This window comes from Rattus rattus, chromosome 5 (genome assembly GCF_011064425.1).
Source record: "Rattus rattus isolate New Zealand chromosome 5, Rrattus_CSIRO_v1, whole genome shotgun sequence".
Classification (NCBI taxonomy): Eukaryota; Metazoa; Chordata; class Mammalia; order Rodentia; family Muridae; genus Rattus; species Rattus rattus.
In genome coordinates, this window is record NC_046158.1 from 110,690,318 (window position 1) to 110,713,297 (window position 22,980).

The 22,980-nt window shown below is 41.2% G+C and overlaps 1 protein-coding gene across 1 annotated transcript in view; it reads left to right on the top strand.

Moving 5' to 3' along the window:
• Positions 1-22,980, top strand: part of Atrn (attractin) — a 124,781-nt gene that overhangs the window by 55,803 nt on the left and 45,998 nt on the right. The window contains exons 11-19 of the mRNA XM_032904225.1: positions 168-252; positions 5,431-5,651; positions 7,599-7,720; positions 8,612-8,750; positions 11,081-11,271; positions 14,888-15,107; positions 16,687-16,872; positions 17,375-17,608; positions 21,351-21,488. Coding sequence (XP_032760116.1) covers positions 168-252; positions 5,431-5,651; positions 7,599-7,720; positions 8,612-8,750; positions 11,081-11,271; positions 14,888-15,107; positions 16,687-16,872; positions 17,375-17,608; positions 21,351-21,488 — 1,536 coding nt within the window. The remainder of the gene's footprint in view (positions 1-167; positions 253-5,430; positions 5,652-7,598; positions 7,721-8,611; positions 8,751-11,080; positions 11,272-14,887; positions 15,108-16,686; positions 16,873-17,374; positions 17,609-21,350; positions 21,489-22,980) is intronic.

The following is a 22,980-nucleotide window of genomic DNA, read 5'->3' on the forward strand; positions in this document are numbered from 1 at the left end:
CTGAAACTCAGTATGTAGAACGGGCTGGCCTTGAATGCACAGAGATTCTCCTGCTTCTGCCTTCTGAGTGCTGGGATCAAAACTTATACTTCTTTGTAGAAAGACTGATAGTTTCCATGGACTATATAAGGCAACCTACTCTGAAATGTGCTTTTTCTTCCCCTTAGCTTGTGACCGATGGTCAGTTCTCCCCAGACCTGAGCTCCATCACGATGTCAACCGATTTGGCCACTCAGCAGTCTTGCACAACAGGTAACTGGAAAGCAAAGGTTGTGTTACTGTCTTGCATCTATGTTCATTTTTAATATCAACTTTTTAACAGTTATGTCAGAATGGTAAGAGGCTTGGGGAGAAAAAAGGAGAGAGGGCAGTTTTAAGTGAAGGATAAGGTAGGGAACAGGCATGGGAGATAATGAGGTGAAAGAGCAAGTCTACAGTCTGCACCCTGACCAGTGTGTGCTCAGGAATCCCTTTCTGACCAGCAGAGCTCTTTGTCCATCTGTGCAGGGGAACCTTAGTCCCGTGAAGGACATGCAAAGGACTAGGGTTATGGGCCAGCAATAGGGTGCTTACCTCACTTGCGCAGGATCCTGAGTTCTGTCCTCAGCACTGTGCCTTCCGCAGATATAGCTTTTGCCATAAAGGACATGCAAAATGGCCACTTTACCTGGTCGCTTGAAAGTGTGCTTTAAAGATTGAGAAGCATGGGGTTGGGGATTTAGCTCAGTGGTAGAGCACTTGCCTAGGAAGCGCAAGGCCCTGGGTTCGGTCCCCAGCTCCGAAAAAAAGAACCAAAAAAAAAAAATTTCAAGATTGAGAAGCTTAACAGCCTGCTGATGTTAACTTTTCTTATTTTGCTGCTGTTGTTACTGCTTTCTGCTTCCTTCTTTAAAACTCAAAGTTATATAAACCCTTAAACTATTTAAATACTGTAGTGTTTATATTATATCATTACATTATAGGTTTTCAAATTTTCTGTTGGAGTTTCCTAATACCAGTAATTTAATTTGCATTAGGAAAAGTACAAAAGTGGCATTCTGGAGTTATGAAGAACTGGTCATTTAGAAGCTAGATATTGGGGGTTGGGGATTTAGCTCGGTGGTAGAGCGCTTGCCTAGCAAGCACAAGGTCCTGGGTTCGGTCCCCAGCTCCGAAAAAAAGAAAAAAAAAAAAAGAAGCTAGATATTGGGGGAAAGGTGATATCTTTAATCTTGTGATTACTTAATGTTTTCAAGTATATAGGGTTTTGTGGCAAGACCATTTTGTGATTAGAGGCTAAAGTGGAAGGATTTTTTTTATTATTATCTTGTCAACTTAAGTGTTATCTTACATTGCAATCTGATGCTTTCTCTCAGAAAGGCCCTGAATGCCTCTTAAGGTTTTCATCTGGCAAGCATCAGGCCATCTGGCATCGGATCCCATTACAGATGGTTGTGAGCCACCATGTGGTTGTTGGGAATTGAACTCAGGACCTCTGGAAGAGCAGTCAGTGCTCTTAACCACAGAGCCATCTCTCTAGCCCTATTAAAACATTCTTAAGTTTTACCCAAACTCTGAGAATTAGCCATGAATCAAAATCAGGGATGGCTGTCTGAATAATGTTTTTATTTTGTGTAGTTTATGTGATGTGTTTGAGTATCTGAGTTTTAGGCAGGGTTGGAAATGTTACAGGAGGATAAAAGGTCATGGTTGCAGTTTAATAGTATGAGAAATCGTTTGGCTCTCTCTCCATTGTGGTGGTGTTAGTCAGCAGCTCTGGATCACCTGTGTCTAACTTAATTGTTCTAATTGTGGTTTTGAGAGAAGAGTGCAGGAGGGAAAGCTGTAAAATTGTGAGGTGCTAGATGAAGAAATGGCATTTACCTTGCTGCTCTTTCTAAGCATGTTGGAAGGCTCTCCCACTCTCCCAGAGCCATCATATGACCTGAGATATTCAGAATTATCGAAGACACCAACTGTGCTCAGTTTAAGCAATAGTTTTATTAACTAAATCCAACTTGATTCATGTTAAAGTCAGGGAACCAGTAGTGGGTTTGTTCTTTTTGGTTATTGGGATGTCTGCTTTTCAGATATGGAGTCATATAATCATTATATTTATTTAGTCCTTTGTTGACTTAGAGAGAAAAATTGGAGCCCAGTGCAAGTGAGCTATCAAATTTCTCATTGTGAACTAGTAGTAAACTTCTTGGAGTTATGGAATCTTGGAGATGAGAGAGATCCTTATCACAGCCCAGAAGTAACAGATGAGGTTTCTTTTGAGGGGTCTTAGGTCTTTATGAACTGGACTTAGAAAATATTTGATGTGTTTCATTCTGCTGTAGTTCTTAAAACTCTAGCTAGTGAGCATCTTAGGAGCACTTGAGTCCGACCTACAGCTGTGGTCTATCTCTGGTGTGCATATAACAAATGCACTGTGAGCATTTCTTCACCAGACACAAAATTAGATTTTTCTTACAGAATGTTTGGGAAGGAATGAAAGAGAGTAGGGAAATGTTTCAGGATTGTTTTTGTTTTTTTATTTTTTAATATTTATTTGTTTATTTTATGTATATGAATACTCTGTCTTCATGTACACCTGCATACCAGAAGAGGACATCAGAACTCACTATAGATGGTTGCAAGCTGTCATGTGGTTGCTGGGACTTGAACTCAGGACCTCTGGAAAAGTAGCTGGTGCTCTTTTTTTTGTAATTTATTTTATTTATTATTTGTAAGTACACTGTAGCTGTCTTCAGACACACTGAAAGAGAGCATCTGATCTCATTACAAATGGTTGTGAGCCACCATGTGGTTGCTGGGGTTTGAACTAAGGACCTCTGGAAGAGCAGTCAGTGCTCTTAACCACTGAGCCATCTCTCCAGTCTAATTGTTCTGTCTTAGTTTGGGGTGAATATCTAATTCAGAGATGCACTGCTTTTCCAAGAGTAAGTTTTAACCACTAATTTGTCACTGGATTGGTCTTTTAAGAACAAAGGTTAGAAGCAGCTAATGATGGTGCACACCTTCAATCCCAGCACTCTGGAAGCAGAGGCAAGTGGAACTCTTTAAGTTTGAGACCAGCCTAGTTAGTCTATAGAGTGATTTCCAGCCCAGCCAAGGCTACACAGAGAAACCCTACCTTGAAAAACCAAAAAGGGAGGGGGAGAGAAGAAAGAAGGAAAAAGAATACAGGTTGGGCAGTCAGGGTAGCTCATACCTATAATCCCAACACTTAAGTGTCTAAGATAAGAGGAATTCTTCGAGGTGAACTCACGAGTTCTAGGCCAGCCTAAGCTGCAAAGTACTGAAAGGGGAAGAAATTGTGTATGTGTCAGACCCTTATTTCTCCAAAAGTTAAATGATTCTCTATATTTTCTCTGTATTGCCCACTCTTCCACCATACATATACCTAACAATAAATACTGACGATCACTCCATGGCACTATATCTATGTGATAGATTTCTAGAAAAGTGACTTAAGGTTCAAAAGGTAAATAAGTAGTTTTGTTTCGAGTTGCCAAGATCTCTATATGGACTTCCAATCATACATGCCCAGCAGCAGTATATGAGCCTGACTGTTGCCTTGAAGTCTCACGGATTCAAAAATTAGGTAACATTTGTTACTTTTTTCTTTGTCAGTTGGAGAGGTAACCAATGGCACAACAGTGTGTTCTAGTTTGCATTTCTCTATGATGAAAGTGGAATATTTTCATATGCTTTATGAATCTGCATTAATTTTCCTTGCACTACTAATTGAAGTCCATCACCACAGCAGACAGAAGAGTTCTTTAATTTTTTATGAACTTTGACAAATCTAGGATTCATAGTTTCAATACAGAGAGAAATTCCACAAGTAGCCAGTATGTAGCAAAATTGATCTGTATAAGAATAAAAGGAAAAGTGCCTAGGGCAAGGATGAGCCCTGAGTGCAGCTTCTCAAAGAAGAGTCACACTCAGGTGCCTCCTAGGAACGTGCCCAGATGCAGGTTTTAGGAATTCTATCGTGCAGCCTGTTTCTCAGGAACTCTTCTGTCCACTTTGATATTTGAGATTATAGAGTGGCACTGGAAATGTATTAGATGGCATTACAAACTGCTAAGAGAAAATCAGGAGCTATCAGAGGTCTAGGACATGGTTTTTCTCTGTAAATGGGGCTTCTGGAGAGATTCCTGGAAAATGCTGTGTTTATACCTAGGAATTAGGAAAGACCTTAAGCAGTTGTGAGTTGTGGTAGAATGCATTCGTTTCCAGGACTATAATTATCTCTCACTCTCTTTGTAGCCTTCTTTGTATTAAAGTTTTCTCTGCTTGCTTTTTCTGTGTGCGTGCATGTGTGCACGCATGTGTATGTGCATGTGTGCACGCATGCATGTAGATCCCCACATAGGACAGAAGAGGTTTCCTGAAGCTGGAGTTACAGCTGATTGTGAGCTGTCTTTTGTGGATGCTGTGAGCCGAACTCTGTCCTCTGGAAGAGCAGCAGCTTTAACTGCTGAGTCATCTCCTCAGCTGCGAGAATCTTCCCTATTAGTAGAAGATATCATCCCAGCTTTAGGAGCTATATAACACCTTCTGGCCTCAGTGGACACCCATATATATGTGCACATACCCACATACAGATACACACACATATAACTAAAGATAAAAGAAAACTTTCTAAAATACACGTTCCCTGTGTTCTAACTTTCTGTTACACACTTATAGGTAGATTTTTAAACTATTCTGAGCGATAACAAAGCAGGGTAAAAGGTGGAATTTGAGAGAGTAGTAATGGTTTTTGAGACCTTGAAAATAATGTCTCGGGCTGGAGAGATGGCTCAGCAGTTAAGAGGTCCTGAGTTCAAATCCCAGCAACCACACGGTGTCTCACAACCACTTGTAATGAGATCTGATGCCCTCTTGTGGTGCGTCTGAAGACAGCTACAGTGTACTTATATAAAATAAATAAATAAAAGAAAATAACATCTCAGAGCATTTAAGTTAATCATGTATGTATATATGTATGTATGTATGTATGTATCTATGCATATATTATGTGGATGGGGGTGCTGTAGCACATGTGTAGAAGTCAGAGGACAACTTTGTAAAGTCACATCTCTCCTTCCATTTTTATGTGGTTGAGGGATTGAGCTCAGATTGTCCAGCTGTATGGCAAGTGCCTTACCTGCTGACCCATCGCCCTCGCCCTCTCAGAGGAGTTTTAATACTGGGAATATTCCTAATGATTAACAGTCAAAAGTTTATTGTGAACCAGGCACTTAAAATCCTAGCCCCTGGGAGGCAGAAGCAGGAGGATTGTCACAGGATCAAAGTCAGTCCAGTCTACATGAGTTCCAGCAAGGGCTACACAGTGAAACCTGTCTCAAAAGTTTCAAAAGCAGCAACCCACAGCAGCCCTGTGTCATGTGTCTGTTCGAGTTCTCAGTAAATTCCTTCTCTCTCTCCTCTCAGCACCATGTATGTGTTCGGCGGCTTCAACAGCCTCCTCCTCAGTGACGTCTTAGTCTTCACCTCGGAGCAGTGTGATGCACACCGCAGCGAAGCTGATTGTGTGGCAGCAGGACCTGGCATCCGGTGTCTGTGGGACACACAGTCGTCTCGATGTACCTCCTGGGAGTTGGCAACTGAAGAACAAGCAGAAAAGTTAAAATCAGAATGTTTCTCCAAAAGAAGTATGTTTTTTCTCGACTTAGAATTTAAAGATCTAATTTTATCTGAATTGTGAAGGAACTTTGTCTCTGCCCTTTCCTGTTCACCATATTCTCTAGTTATTTCTTAATAAAACACACAAGGTCTTTGGATGGAAGGAGGCACATGGCTCCCGGAAGCTGTTAGCAGGTGATAGGTCCTCATTGCACAGGCTTTGTGCATCAACTCCAGGACTGACTGCAGGTGATCTGAAGCCATGCACTTAGTGAAATTTGCTTTCATTTTGGTTTTAGGGTCTTGGTGTATAGCTCAAAATAGTGTCAAGCTTCTTGTGCTCCTTCTCCCTCAGCCTCTTGAATGCTGGGATTATAGGCATGTATCACTGGTCCTACCTGAGAAATTTTTTGATGACAGAAATGTTATATATTTCTTTGTTCAGTTTAGTAGCCACTAGCCATCTGTTGTTATCAGATACCTGAAGCGTAGCTAGTGTGACTAAGGGGTCATTGTTTTCTTAGTGCATGTAGTAAGGCAGATGTAGCAGTGCGTGCCTGTAGTCCAAATACTCAAGATGCTGAGGCAAGAGGCAGTTCTAGGCCAGCCTGGGCTGTGTAATGAGACCTTGTCTCAAGAGCCAAAAACATTAACAATAAAAGAGCTGTATGTGGCTATTGGCTGTTATATTGATGATGAAAGTCTAAAGTTAAGGATGAGATCCTCTAAGGGGAGGCTCACATATAACAAATTGCTCTGGTAGGCAGCAGAGAGCTACTGTTCTTGAAAAGTATTTCCAGCCTCTTTAACTGTGTATAGCAGTGTAGCATGACAGACTATGGTCCCTGCTTCTAGAGCCCCTGGGCTTCTCTTGTTATTTTTGTCCCCTTAGCTACTTGCTTAGCGGTTGCTTTGAGCACCACTTTACCAACTCAGTGAAGTAACATGCAAAAATCTTCAAAAAATAGAAAGAATGCCTCCAAGACATTTGTCCACCAGTCAGTTACACTATGAAACCACGTTCCGCATCTAGTTGTTGCAGTTACATGAGGGCTATACTGGATAGAGACTGCTTTTATTTTCTGGTATGTGTCAAATGAAGTTGTGCAGGGACATAAAGGTGCTGAGGCTGTGCTGTTGATTAGAGTTTTGGTTCACTTATGGAAAACAGCTGACCAGAACCTGTTAGAGTCAATAGAATAACCAAACTTTAAAGTTAAGTTTAAATGTATAGTGTATTGGAAATAATGTTATCTTAGGAGACTCAGTCTGAGCCCATTAGTTTTATCTTACTTTCTGGGTGGACCTAATCCTGTCAGAGTAAACTTGGCAAGAAAAGCAGCCTTCGTGAAAACTGATGAGGGAAGTTTCTGTGGCGTTAGGCCAGTGGCCTCTCTTCCTGCTTGTGTGTGTGTGTCATATTCATGAGATGGTTTAATAGATGGGGCAACAAGGCTCTGTAGATTCTTGCTTGGGGAATTAAGGAGATTATGTCATGTCTACAAAGAGCGGAAGTTTCAAAATCCACAGGTTTGGACTCACATGAGTGTAGAGCGTGAGTTGGCAAGTGCCTCCTGTGGGGTTGTGGGTCACTGGGTATACCTACACCCAGGTAGGCCTCACATTTGTAACAGTGTGCTTTCTTTGGCTTCTGCACAGCTTCTGGTATAATTCTGTTGATAGTTGGTGTTTGTCCTGGGAGAAAAGCATTCAAAGCCCAGCCCTTCCATTTTACATTAGAGGCTGTAAATTAACCTTCACTTTTCACTCTCTGGGTGCTGTGGAGGACAGGTAGGAAACCGTGTTCCTCAGATTGTCTGCTTTCGTCTGTTCTGTTTTAACCTAAAACTCGCAATGTGTTTCCTTCCAGTTTGACTCTACATTTTGCTTCCCAACTATTATTAGGAGCTGACCTATCTCAGATTACATATGAGAGAGGCTGCCACATAGTTGATGGGTTTGTCTTCTTTCTGTAGCCCTTGACCATGACAGATGTGACCAGCACACAGATTGTTACAGCTGCACAGCCAATACCAATGACTGCCACTGGTGCAATGATCACTGTGTCCCTGTGAACCACAGCTGCACAGAAGGCCAGGTCAGACGCTGTTTTTCACGGACTTTAGAGAATAGAAAAATGCTAATTGAGTTTGGGTGTAGTGCAAATAATGAGTAGAGTTATTTTTAAAATGGGGATGTGGATTTGAATTTTACTGTTGCTCAGGTTTTCTCTTAGGAAGGGATGCTATATACATCCTGATTTCCAAGGATCGCTCCAGCTACTGAGGTGTTCCAGAAAGCATGTTTTACAGAATGCCCTTGGCCTATATCTTGACTCAACATAACATCTGGGCTAGTCATGTGTGATTTGTTTTAGGTGATAATAAGCTAAGGATAAGGTGATCCAGCTTCTGTTGTCTTTGATGGCTCATGACCTTTTTTCTCCCAGTTTAATGCAATTCATAAAAAATAAAACTCGAGATTGCTACAGTGGGCCGGGTCTGGGAAGAGCTCTGGAAAAGCAGCAGCTTCAGCTTTCACAGATGAACATTGGATGAGGCTTGGTGGTGGCAGTGGTTCCATTGGGCAGCTAGCTTGCGAGCTAAAAGCATATTAGTGTTCCCACTGCAGTGCTGCTTCCTGTTCATTCTATCTAATTCTACCTATCTATCTATCATCTATCTACATACCTACCTATCTATCATCTATCTAATCTATCCATCCATCTACCTATCACTTATATAATTCTATCCATCTGTCTGTCCATCTAATTCTATCCATCTGTCCATCTATCTGTCTGTATCTGTCATCTAATTCCATCCATCCATCTAATTCTATCTGTCCATCAATCTGTCTAATTCTATTTCTTTTTTAACTTTTTTCTTTCTGCAGTTACCATTCTCAGTTTAATTCTTTAATTCTTTAACTTTAATTCTCACTGAGTTATTTGTGTGAATATAAACAAAAGCACTTCTCCATTGTGTTCTAGATCTCCATTGCCAAGTATGACAATTGCCCCAAGGATAACCCCATGTACTACTGCAATAAGAAAACCAGCTGCAGGAGCTGTGCCCTAGATCAGAACTGCCAGTGGGAACCTCGAAATCAAGAGTGCATCGCCCTGCCCGGTAGGTCTTGCACAGGGATACTCTCTGTAAGGGTCCAAAACTTGGTCCTCCCTCCTTAGATCAGGTTGGACCTAGGAAGAAATGTTTATTCTGTCTATTTAGCCCTCTCATTATAGGGGGGATTATTTTGTATGTTTTTAACATAAATGTGGTTCTTATATATATACTAGCCTTTGAAGAAAGTGAAGCATCACCTCATGTTCTGGAGAATTGGGGGGCAGCTAAGATCCATGTCATGAACCGTGTCCCACTGTCCTTCCTTCTGCTGTGGTAACCTGATACCAGAGCTCTGCAGCCACAGCTGCAGTCAGGAACCTAGCTGTAGGAAGCACTTACTGACAGTCCTGTGAAAAGAGATTTCTGTACACCTCTCCCAGTGTGACCTTCATCCCTATCTCAGCAGAGGTTTGGGGTGATGATTTTAGGTCCTGAGCCAGCTAGCCATGACTAAATCTCTCTGACGTATTTGCTTGATCATGATATCCAGGAAGAGGGGCTTCTGGGCTCTCTAACATCTGAGGCTTAAGTAGGACACCTTTTGAAAGAATTTTATTTAGTTTGCTAATGGGCTTTAGTTTAGTCAGTGTTCTATTGCTGTGAAGAGATACCATTACCAAAGCAACTTTTATGAAAGGGAACATTTAATTGGGGACTTGTTTGCAGTCTCAGAAGTTGTTATCATCATGGCAGGGAACATGGTGGCACAGAGGCAGTTGTTGCAGTGGTAGCTGAGAGCTACATCCTGATCTGTGAGCAGAGAGGCAGAGAGGGTGTGAAAAAGATGGGTCCTGGCATGGGCTTTTGAAACCTCAGTAAGACACTTCCTCCAACAAGGCCACAGCTCCTGCAACAAAGACACACCCTTAGCCCTTCTCAGTAGCCACTCCCTGGTGAATGTGCATCCACATATATGAGCCTATGGGGCTCATTCTTATTCAAGCCAGCACAGGTTTTTTGTCTTTTTGTTTTGTGTGTCAAACTTTCAGTCCAATAGAATACCTAGGCACCTTGTTAAAAGACAGGCCTCAAGAGCCGGCAGTGTTGACTCCCTGCCAGTAGCACATTCTGAGGAGCAAGTCTGTCTGTCTTCAGTTATACCTTTCCCTGACCTTAGTAGCTGTCCCAGTTAATGAGCACGGTTGGTGTCCCCTCCTGTATGCTCTGGTTCTGGGGAAACGCTTACCTGTTCACTTCCATGTTAATGTCCAGGGAGCAAGCATGCTTCCCTGCAACACTTATGAGTTCAGCACAACCACAGGAGGAGATTGTAGAATTCCCCGGTGTGCTGTATCACTCTGAGGTTTTCCAAACCAACCTCCCTTTTGCCTTGTTTTTGGTGTGCCTTGTGCACTTGCTTATGCTTTCTATCTTATATCATGAAAACAGGGTGGCATGTAGAGGCAATTTATCCATTCCCAGTTAAATTCCATTCCCAGTGTACTTTTTCTGTATATGTACATCTGTGTGCAGATAAATATATCCACGTGTGAGCATTGGAGGCCAGAGGCTAATTTCCGGTCTATTCCTCTATCACTCTTCACAGGGCCTTCTGAACATGGAGCTCACTTACATAGATTAGCTGACTCACAAGCCTCAGGCATCCTCCTGCCTCTAGCCCTCAGATGAGATTTCAAGCAAGCAAAACCATGCCTGGCTCTTTATGTGGGTGCTAGGGATTTGAACTGGGTACTTATGCTTGACACAAGTATTTTATCCACAAAACCATCTCCCAAGCTTCCATTTGCAGTTTTTTTTTACCTCACCCTTCCAATTACATATTTATTTGTATGCCCTTTGTTCAAGATTTTAGTCATCTTTTACACTTTTCTTCAAAAATAATTGCACCAATTTTTTAACAATGGCACCCAGTAGGAACATTAGCCTAAAGTATACTTCCTGTGAGCCGGGAAATATGACCAGTCAACTTGTAAAAGGCTCTTTTCATTCTGGGGCTGGAGCGAAGGCTCAGCAGTGGAGAGTGCATGCTGTTTCTCAAGAGGACCCAAGGCCTTCCGTGTCCAGGTGTCAATCACTTGTAACTTTAGCTCTGATCTAATGCCCTCTTGTGGCCTTTGTGGGTGTTGCAGTCTCATGCACTAACCCACACTCAAGGCACACCTACACACATATTTTAAAAGATAAATTATTTTACTTTCAAACTTTTATTCTGTGTATGGAAGTTAATAATGTGTCTGATATTCTCACAAAATCCTAACAAAGCACCTGAAATTCAAATCAGAATGAGTTTAGATGTGCAGTAATTTGAACTAGGAAATTGAACTGCATAATTTCTAAAACTTTGTTTTCTTTCCTCTTCCCCTTTGCAAAAGAAAACATCTGTGGCATTGGCTGGCATTTGGTCGGAAACTCGTGTCTGAAAATCACTACTGCTAAGGAAAATTATGACAATGCTAAATTGTCCTGTAGAAACCACAATGCCTTTTTGGCTTCGCTTACATCCCAGAAGAAGGTGGAGTTTGTCCTTAAGCAGCTTCGATTAATGCAATCATCTCAGAGCATGGTGAGCCAATGTGTTTAGAATTCTGGTTTCTAGTACCCACCTTTCTTCTGAGGGCATAACAGTGGCTCGTGTGCAGAAGACCACAGTTGTACGTTATATGACTGATAAGAAAGAATTACAGTAAATGATTATTAATAGACTGTGGACCTCTACTTCACAGGCTCTTCTTTTGATGCCTTTCTTCTTGTCTTAAAAAGTTCAGTACTTTATGTATTTTATTAGTAGTTACTAAGTACATTTTAAGATATAAACATATGGAATGAATAGTAATATGTGCACGTATTCTGGTGACATCAGATTATTTTGTACTTGTTTTATATCTAGATTCTGCTTGGGAGAAGGGAGAGTAAATGCTAGTTACTTAGGTGTCATTAAGTCATCTGCATCCCTTGAAGGTGTTTTATAGCACATAATGTAAGAAATATAGCACATCAGTAAGAAATGTAAAATGTAAGGCTTCTAAACTCAGAAAGTTCTCTTACTGTCTAGCCAAACTCTTCAATGGCTTGTAGTTAATATTATACAATCTCATTTTGTATTTTTCTTGGAAAGTCTAATTCCAAGATTTGTAATTTGGCTGTGATGCTTCAGTCAATTAGATAGATATTCATGGAGCAGTCTTTCTGTCTGTGCTGGCTGTGGTACAGAGAGACGTGAGGTGCATGTGTTTGTCTAGCCAGGAGAAGACAGAATGGAGCACAGCATTTCTCATTTGGCACCACCTGTATGGTATGGGTCCTGGTTGTTAAATCTCAGGAAGTCCATATATACAGAAACAAGTGATTTCTGGCAGTTAGATAAAAGCCAGCATTCCTAGGGAACTTGGGAAACTTAGGTGTCATTAAGCCATCTGCAGCCCTTGAAGGTATTTTCTGCCAAAAGGAGTCACGTCCCTTCTATCTGGCAGAAGGGACATGTGGCTATTGTCTACTATGCCTGTCATGTAAGTGCATGCTGGTCTCCAGGCCCCTCAATATCACAAGTACCTAGAGTGGTCGTACACACAGCTGCACCCACCCAAGGGCTCTTTGGAGTTGTGAACAAGAGGCACACAGTTAATTTCGATATGCCTTGACTAGTTCAGTGGCTGGGCATTTCTAATCCTCCCTGAAGCTAGTATACATTCGCCCCTCCAACTTTCCTGAGTCAGCTTGCTAAATCAACATTTCATCTCTGATACCCCAGACCTAATGGCGGAGTGGCTCCTAGGGCCACTTTCCTGAATTTTTACATGGCCAGTTTAGTTTTTTCCTACAGCTCTTACCACAAATCCCTCTCCTTCGCTGTCAGGGCGATTGTCTTCTTCTCCTGTCCAGATTGCTTGCCCAATCAGTTTAAAAGTCCCGCCTCCATCTTTCTGCCCAGCCATTGGCTGTATGGCAATTCTTATTATCAATCGAAGCCAGCTGGGGGCAGGGACCCCCAGGTCTAGAAGTGCTTTGGGAGCAAAATTAAGACAAAGCATTTGAACCAATTCCCAACAAGTACCTGTTATACATTTCAAAGTCCATATTAGTCTCCTGGCCCTTCCCTTTCACAGCTACCTGTCCTTGTAATCTGAATGAGAGTCCTTTTCATATTCTCTTTATCTCCCATCTCCCTAGCCTGGCCATGTCCAGTCTGTTCTTTTTCTCTCTGTTCTGCTCTCTTCCCAATGCCTCTGGACATTTTCTCTCTTATTTACAATAAAAAAAAACAAGGCAAAACAAAAACAAACAAAAAACAAAAAAAACTTATCCTAATAATAGAGTAGTCAGTCTGAAGTTTCCTTATTGTGCCCTCTTGAATACAGCTTGTGTTGACACACTGGCAGGATTTTATTAGTAGAAGTGGGCACTAGGAGCTGAGAGAAACAGAGTTAGCAGGCAGCTCTGACGTGGTAGTTTCCAGAGTACACAGAGAGGTAAGTGGTTAGAACAGACAGTGGAGAAGTGGCTGGTAATGTGGACTCTGGTGTTTGGAGCCAAATATGGTAGATGGCAGAAGGCAGCAGAAGCATGAACCACACCTTCAGCAGTTTGCTTTGATTGGGAAAGGCTGGGCCCCTTGGGAAGAGTCTATTTGTGCCCCTCCCAGGTGTTCAGCTCAGCTCGCTCTCTCTCTCTCTCTCTCTCTCTCTCTCTCTCTCTCTCTCTCTCTCTGTGTGTGTGTGTGTGTGTGTGTGTGTGTGTGTGTGTGTGTGTGTGTTGCAGGAAAAGGACTGATGTTATGACCCCTCCATTAGGGTGAAGGGTTTTGCTGTGAATAAGAGAAATAAAATGTCCAGAGGTGTCTGAAGAACGCAGAGCAGAGTGAAGAGGAAGCAGAGTAGGCATGGTCAGGCCTAGGGACAGTGGAAACAGCAAGATAGCAAGAGGATGACGAGATGAGAGAGGGTACATGTGGTGGACACATCACATGCATTATAAGAAGGCTGAGTAGCTGGGGGAGGGGAGAGTCAGGGCACTAGCATGGACTTTGAAATATATGACAGGTACTTGTGATGCTGAGGTAGCTTGGGGGAGAAAGGGCTACCTTGGTACCAGAAGAGGGAGGTAGAGTTACAGTTTGTAAGCTGCCTGATGTGAATGCTGAAATCCAAATTCTGATCCTTTGACAGAACAGGGATATCTGCTGAGCCATCTCTCCAGCCTCTATAAAGGTGGTGGTGGTTCTTGCTTTGTTTTTACAATTGCAGTGGAGAGCCAGGCACAGTGCATCATGCCTTTAATCCCAGCACTCAGGAGACAGAGACAGGTAGATCTCTTGGAGTTCAAGGCCACCTTGGTGTATGTAGGGAATTCCAGCCAGCTCGGACTACAGAAGGGCACCTTGTCTTAAAAACAACAACAACAACAACAACAACAACACATTGAAATGAAAATGACATTTCAAGGCTATCCAGGACGGAGCTCAGTGGTAGAGTGTGTGCCTAGGAGGTACTGGGACTCCTCACAGTAACAGCAGAGGCTACAGTTTATGACTGGTGTTTGTTTTGTTTTACATAAAATGTAGTGTTGAATTAGAAAAGTAAATAAAGTGTGACACATACACAGATAAATAGATAAAATGTGATATATATACCTACACATAGTAGAATATGATATGATCTTGCCTTTCAAAAGGAGGAAATAGAGAGTTTTGGTAGTTACACCACAGTAAAACTGGAAAAGAAAATGTATATATCAGGCTGTGCCCCATGGCTAAAGGTATACATTTTTTTAAGTCATCTGAACTCACCATATAGGCTCAGGTAATGATCTGTGTTTTTGCATACAACTAGTATTTTATAAATATTAGTAAGGTCACATCATTTATGAGCCAACATTTCAACTAAATTTGTAGATCATCATTTCTTTATAGCACTTGTCATAGAACATAAGTAGTTTGAAATGTGATTATTGCTTTGCTCCTGATTTCTGAAAATCGTCATGTATTTCATTCTTTGAGCCATTTTTATGTTTTGCGATACCGAATGTGTATTGAGGTGATCACTTATTTTAATCTACCTTGCCTGAGTTTGGGGACCAAGAGCTTCCCACAGGTCTGTGGGTATGCCTAAGCGAGGGGTTTATGGAGAGCTTATTTTAGAAGACACAGTGTGGTGAATTCATAATTGTGTTTCTTTTGCCTGCAGTCCAAGCTCACTCTGACTCCATGGGTTGGTCTTCGGAAGATCAACGTATCTTACTGGTGCTGGGAGGATATGTCTCCATTCACAAATAGTTTGCTGCAGTGGATGCCATCTGAGCCCAGTGATGCCGGCTTCTGTGGGATCTTGTCAGAGCCTAGTACTCGGGGACTGAAGGCTGCAACCTGCATCAACCCACTCAATGGAAGTGTTTGTGAAAGGCCTGGTACGGACGTGGATGCATATAGTGCTCCAAGAGGATGCTGAGAAAGCATAGGTGGAATAGTTGATTGATTATTGAGCTGACAAAATACTCACAACAGCAGTTAGAGAAATTCCAGTTTAGGCATAGTTAATTCAAACAGAACCCCAATCCAAATGCAGAGAGAAACTGAAAACCAAAAATAAAGTTACTGAAAGGACCCAGTTTATATTGAGCTGCACTGTTTTGTTGGCCACAACAGTGTTGAGATTGTTCTAGAAGATGATTTCCTTGGTGTTGGCAAAGAAATGCTGTGGAAGAAACAACATAGAAACGAAAGAAAAGCTGCTTTTGGTAGGGGCATGGCAAAAGAAGCTGACAGAGCCAGCACCAGGCTGTGGCGGTTCCTGTGCTGACTCTGAGGTTAGATTCCAGGAAGGCAGGCCCAGAACAGCCATACACAAGAGAGAACTCCTACACAAGAACTGCAAGTGTAGTAGAGACTCCATTCCCAGCAGGTCCTGTTGAAAGAAACTATTGTACTTTGCCTGAGTAATACAGGATAGGGTTTTTGATAGGGTTTCTAAAATACTTATAAATAATTACTTATTTTTAATCATGTGGTTTTGTGTGTGTGTGTGTGTGTGTTACACATACATGTGCTTGTGAGAGTATGTGTGAGAGTGCTGTGTGTGAGAGTATATGAGAATGTGTGTGAGTGTGTTTGTGTATAAGAGATTATGAGTATGTGTATGAGAGTGTGTGGGTATGTATGCATGCGTGTGAGCAAGTATGTGTGTGTGTGAGTGTGTATGAGTGTGTGAGTTAGTGTGAGTGTGTATGAGTATGAGTGTGTGAGTATGTGTAGATGCGTGTCTGAGCGTGAATGTGTATGAGTGTGTGTGTGAGAGTGTGAGTGTGTGAGTATGAGTGTGTGTGAGTGTGTGTGAATGTGTGTGTGTGAGTGTGTGTGTGAGAGAGAGAGTGTGTGTGTGTGTTGTGAGTATGTGTGTGTGTGAGTATGTGTGTGTGTGAGAGAGTGTGAGTGTGTGTGAGTGAGTGTGTGTAGAGGTGCTCTTGGAGGACAGGTATGAGATCCCTTGGAGCTGGAGTTACAGTTGGTTGAGAGCCACCTCCTATGAGTGCTGGGTATTGAAATTGGGTCCTCTGGGAAATGAATAGGTGCTCTTAATCCTCAAGCCATCTCCCTAGCCCCCTGGATTTCCAGCCCATCTTACAGGAAAGCTCTTTATCCTTGTTGGATCATGAATGCTTTGGTAAATATTAATGTTGTCATCCCTCAAAATTGTAAATGTTGGATTTAACAATCTCAGGTTGGTTCTAAGACCCTTGAGTTCATCATGAGTCATCTTTGTTCCAAGGTTTGTTTTTGTTGTTGTTGATGTTCCCCCACCTTTGTCTTCAGTGCTTTTTAAAGAATCCATTTTCCCCTAAATGTTTAAATACAGTTGAATGAACAGAACCTATGGTTCCAGTTTCCTGGGTTTTCCTCCATGTAGTGTAGTGCTGGCTTGATTTCATAATGCACATTGAAAAGTCTTTGATCTTCGCTGACCAGTGTCCCTTTGGTCTTTATTCCCAGCAAACCACAGTGCCAAGCAGTGCCGGACACCCTGTGCCCTGCGGACAGCATGTGGTGAGTGCACCAGCAGCAGCTCCGAGTGCATGTGGTGCAGCAACATGAAGCAGTGCGTAGACTCCAATGCCTACGTAGCCTCCTTTCCTTTCGGCCAGTGTATGGAGTGGTATACAATGAGCAGCTGCCCACGTAAGTGAACATTTGCAAGCAAGTTGGACTTGACTTTCTGCTCAAGTCTACGCAGAAGCTGGTTGGGCTGGCCGGTCCTTCCAGATTAAAATGTATGTGTAGAATTTGGCACAATGTTCCATGTAGTAAATCAGATAAATCTAGGGTAAGTCACAGGGTACAGAAATACCTTTTCTTCTTCAGGGTAATATCATAATTCAATCTGTATATTGTTTCCACATCTTAATCCACCAGTATATAAAGTGCTTTCCAGTAGAGGCCCTCCTAGGTCCCTTCTTCATTCAACATTCTGATATTAAAAGGTTGGAAAAGTCCTTGTTATATATTGCATAAAATTTTGGGCCCTTTAAATTATTTCATTTCAATAATCACTATAGGGTACTAGTACTAGTTTTAATTCATAGAAGTTAAATCATCTGTTAAAAGAAAAGATAACAATAGTAAATTCAAATCTTGTGATAGTGAGTTACAAGTTGGATTGTTTTGTTTTGTTTTTTAATAGCTGAAAATTGCTCTGGCTACTGTACCTGCAGCCATTGCTTGGAGCAGCCAGGCTGTGGTTGGTGTACTGATCCTAGCAATACTGGGAAAGGCAAATGTATTGAGGGCAGCTATAAAGGACCTGTGAAGATGCCTTCACATGCCTCTACAGGAAATGTGTACCCACAGCCCCTTCTGAACTCCAGCATGTGTCTAGAGGACAGCAGATACAACTGGTCTTTTATTCACTGTCCAGGTAAGATGCCTGTGTATCCTAGTTCAAATCTCTTACCATCTGTTTATAAAGAATAAACCTTGACATAAACTAGAAGCCCAGATCCCTAGACCATTTTTGATTGGGTCACTTGTTTTCTTCACTGTGTTTGAATTCTTTCTATGTTCTGCATCCCTCTGTTGGATGTGTAGCTGACAAAGATGCTCTTCATCCTATGGGCTTTTTCTTTACTTGATTGATGGTCTCCTTTGTTGCACAGAAGTGTTTTAACTTTATGAAGTCCCCTTTGCCAGTTGTCCTTAATTCCTGAGCAAGTGTAGTCCTCATAAAAAGTCCTTTCCTACACATGTATCATGTATGGTACTGCCTGTGTTTTATTCTAGAAATTTCAGTGTTTTGGGTTATATCTTTGGTCCATTTGGGTCAGGTTTTATGAAAGGTGATAGATACAGATCTCTTTCATTCCTTTCTCTGTGTTCAGACATCCAGTTTTCCCAGCACCGCTTTTGAAGATACTGTATTTTCTACAGGGTTTGTTTTGTTTTGTTTTGTTGCCTTTTCATAAATACCAGATGGCTGTAGCTGTGAGTACTTAGTTAGGCTTGGCTTTTCTGTTTTATTCTGTTGGTTTGCATGCCTGTTTTGTACAGTACCATATTGTTTTAATTACCGTGGCCTGTGATAGATCTTGATCTCTGATGGCAATCCCTGCAGTTTTAATCCTTCTGCTCAGCATTGCTTTGGCCTCCCTGGGCTCTTTTCTGGTTCCATGTGAATTTAGGATTTTGTTTTCTATTTCTCAGAAGAATTGTTGGTATTTTGATTGCAATTGAATTGAATCCGTAAATTGCTTTTGGTAGAATGGTTATTTTCACAGTATTAACTTTACTGATCCATGAACATAGGATGACTCCATTTTCTAGTACCTCTCTATATCCCTCTCTTAAATCTCTTAAAGAGATTTTGGGGTCTTCATTGTAGAAGCCCTTCACCTCTTTGGTTAAGTTTATTTCTAGATATTGCATTGTCTTTGGTGTTAGACATGGTAGTATGTCCATGATCTTGTTCTCAGTGTTTTTTAGTTTAATTCGTTTTAATTTATGTGTATAAGTGTTTGTTGGAACATGTGTATGTATATCATATGCATTCATGCCCTCCGGGCATCAGATCCTCGGGGACTGGATTTGTGGATAACTCTGAGCTGCCTGTAGATGCTAGAATTGAACCCAGGTGCTCTTACCTACTGATCCAACTCCTCAACCCCAAACTACTAAGTTTTGAGAGCTGATTTTGTACTCTGCTACTCTGCTGACATTGTTGATTGTTTTTAAAAGTCTAGTGATAGAGTTTTTGAGATTTCTTATATATCTTATATAATCTGTAAATAGGGATAATTTGACTTCTTCTTTTCCTATTTGTATCCCTTTATTTCTTTCATTTGCCTTGTTATTCCAGCTAATGCTTCCAGCACAGTATTGAAAAGGAGTGGTGACTGTGAACAGCCTGACCTTGTTTCTTATTTTAATGGGATTAGTTAGCGTTTTCCCCATTTAAGATAGTGTTGGTTATGGGTTTGTCATACATAGCCCTTATTATATTGAGGTATGTTCACTCCAGTCCTGTTCTCTCTAGGACTTTTATCAGGAAAGCATGTTGGGTATTTTACAAGCCCTTTCTACATCTATTGAGATGGGCATGTGATTTCAACTTTAAGTCTGTTTATATTATGTGTTGTATTTATTGACTTATGTATGTTGAGCCAACCTGGAGTTCTGGGATAAAGCCCACATGCTTGTGGGTGATCTCTGTGCTATGTGCGTATAGTGTGTCTGTTAGTGTTTTATCAAGGACTTCTGCATCCATGTTCATCAGTGATAGTACTGTCGATAGTTTGCTTATTTTCGTTGTTTTTACTGACTGTGCATATTAGAGTAGTTCTGGCTTCATAGGACGAATTTGGGAGTAATCCCTCTGTTTATTTTCTTTAAATAATTTAAGAATGATTGGTTGTTGTCTGGTAGAATTCTGCTGAGAACCCATCTGGTTCTGGACTCTATTTGGAAGACTTTTTATTACTGTTTCAGTCTCCTTGTTTGTGATGGTCTGTTTAGTCTGCTAGTCTCCTTATGATTTAACTTTGGTCATTTGGATGAATCAAGAAATTAATCCATCCCTTTTAGATTTCCAACTAAATGGAATATGAGTTTTAAAATATTTCTTCATAGCATTTTGTATTTCTTTGGCATCTGTTGTAAGATTTCCCCGTTCACCCTCTTAATCTCTCTTTATTGTGGTTAGTTAGTCTCTTGGTCTTCTTATCTTTTTAAAGAACCAGTTCTTAGATTCATTAATTCTTTGTATTATTTTCTTTGTTCCTTTTTCACTGATTTTTATTATTTCTTGCCATCTACTGGGTTTGGGTTGGGTTTAGTTCTTACTTTTCCAAAATTTTCAGTTTTATCACTAAGTCATTCATCTGCGTTTTTGTGGATTTCTTGACTAGAGCCCACTTGGGACTGTCACCTTCCCTCTTAGACCTGCTTTTAACTTGTCCTAGGGATTTGTTCTGTTGTCTTTTCAGTTTAATTTAGCTCCAGGAATATTTTGATTTCTTCATTGACCCATTCATCATTCAGTAATGAGTTGTTTAATCTCTAGTGAGTTTATACATTTATTAGAATTTTGTTTACTGATGATTTTAAGGTGGTTTGTTGTTGTTTATTTTTTTAAGACAAGGTTTCTCTGTGTTGTAGCTCTGTCTGTTCTAGAACTTTCTTTCTGTAGACCAGTCTGACCTCAAATTCACAGAGATCCACCTGCCTCTGAAGTGCTGGGATTAAAGGCATGTGCCACCACCACCTGACTGATTTTAAGTTTTATTACATAATGGTACAGAACTCTTTCTACATTACATGCTTGTGTGTCAGCATGTAATGCTATGTGCTGCTGAGGGAATGTATGTTGTTTTGACATAGGTAGAAAAGTCTGTAGGTATCTGTTTGATTCATTTTACATAAGAAATCATTTAATTCTGAAGTTTCTCTGCTTATTTTTTTCCAGATGACTTACCTATTGGAGAAAGTAGGGTGCTAAAATGATTTACTATTATTGGGTTTTTTTTTTTTTTTTTTTTAAGGAAAAGAATATAATTAAATGCCCTGGAAAGAAAGATACCAAATGTGAATCATGTTTCCTAGGTAGTGAGATTATGTTTGATTATTTTTTCCTCATCTCTATATTACTATATTATTCAAAATACCATGAGTTTCTACAATGAATAACAACAAAAAATATTTTTATATTCCTTTGGACTTTCACCTTGCTTTGATAATATATTTGGTTTTTCAAAACTAATTTGTTTTTGACATTTTATTTTCTCATAATAGTTTTTAGTGAACCTTGGTTTTGTTTTGTTTGTAGTTTTTAGACTGGCCACAAACTTGCTATGTTGCCTTAAAATTCACACCCAGTGCTTTTTCCTCTCTTTCTTTATTTTTATTTATTGAAACAAAATTTTTAGATGGGAATCTCACTGTGTTACCCAGGCTGACCTGAAACTTCTGGGCTTAAGCCAAACAGGTCCACAGGATCAGAAGCCCTGTGCTGCCTGCCTCAGCTCCTGCTAGCTGGAACTATAGGCACAGGCAGTTGTGCTTCACTCGTTTTCATGATTTAACATTTAGATCATACAAATAAATATGAAATTTATCCACCTAGTTCTTCTATGAGAGAAACAGATCCCTAAAGATCCTTTGCCTTTCAGCTTGCCAGTGCAATGGACACAGCAAGTGCATCAACCAGAGCATCTGTGAGAAGTGTGAGGACCTGACCACAGGCAAGCACTGCGAGACCTGCATATCTGGCTTCTATGGTGACCCGACTAATGGAGGCAAATGTCAGCGTAAGTCACACAGGTCAACTTAGTCACAAGTCAGGTGCAGCAGCACAGTACCTTCGTTTGACTTAAATATCTTAAAGGGGAAGGTCTCTTGGTTTGAGATACTGCCTTTCTTAATTATGTTAAATTGTTGGGGCTGGAAAAATGGCTCAGTGGTTAATAACACTGACTGTTCTTTTAGAGGACCCAGGTTCAATTCCTAGCACCTATATGGCAGCTTACAAGTGCTGATAACACCTGGGATCCAACACTCATACAGACATACATGCAGGCAAAACACTATTGTACATAAAATAAGTAAATTAAAAAGAGTTTGACTGTGCTGGAAGAGGAAATAAAGATCAACTTGTGGGCTTGGGAGCAGTTAATTAAAGCAACAAACCAGCAGTAAAGGAGCTAAGCTTTTATTTACATTCAGCAGAGGCATAAAAAGGGGCTAAAATCACAGAGGACACCAGCTGCCTTTGTCCCATTCCCCTCCCATGGAAGCACAGCAGCTCAAGTCAAGCAGAACAGCCTGGGATGGGTGGCCATCTCACTGTGGAGGGAGCCAGGACAGTTGCATTGTGGGGGGAGGGAGGAAAAGACTGGGAATAGAAGTCCTGAGCACTCAGTCAGAATGAGGACACAATCTTCAGTTTCCTTCTTCCTCCATAAAGAGGTTTCACAGAGGCCTCTAAAGAAGTCTTCTACTGGAAGCCTCACATGGGAACAGGAGCAACATTTGAAAACCATGACAGCCAGGGGAGCCCCCTTCTGAACTGTCCTTCCCCCAGAGACTGCAACACCTGACCGCCCCAGTCTGCAAGGGGCTTGGGGAGGGAAACTGACGACCTGAGGATCCCAGATGAATCTTTAAGGTGGCCTGGGTTTGGGTTTGGTTGGTTGGTTTTTAGACAGGATCTAGGAGAATTGGAGATGGCTTGAATTTCTTGTCCTCGTGCCTGATATCCAAATACCCAGCTTCCCACAGGCTCCCATTAAGATTTAGAGCTTCCCCAGTCAAGCCTGAAATCTGAAAGCCATGGGCTACTTTATTAGAACGAGTTGTGTCTTTTTCTATAGTAAGTCACACTTAAGAACAGTTTTTATGGGGTTGAGGATTTAGCTCAGTGGTAGAGCCCTGGGTTCAGTCCCCAGCTCCGGGGGGGGAAAAAAAAAAAGAACAGTTTTTATCTGCTCTAGTTTCCAGTTGAAAAATATTATGAATCCTATAGTTAAAAGACCTTTTATGCTCTAATTAAGAAAAGAGTTCTCGGGCTGGGGATTTAGCTCAGTGGTAGAGCGCTTACCTAGGAAGCGCATAAGGCCCTGGGTTCGGTCCCCAGCTCAAAAAAAAGAATCAAAAAAAAAAAAAAAAAAAAGAAAAGAGTTCTCGGTCGGGTTGAGAAAAACCTCAGGACAATATTTTCCTGGCATGCAGGAAGCCCTGGGTCTGGTTTCCCGGTACCAGGTGAAAATTGGTGCCGTGAAAATGCAGCCGTCATCTAGGGAG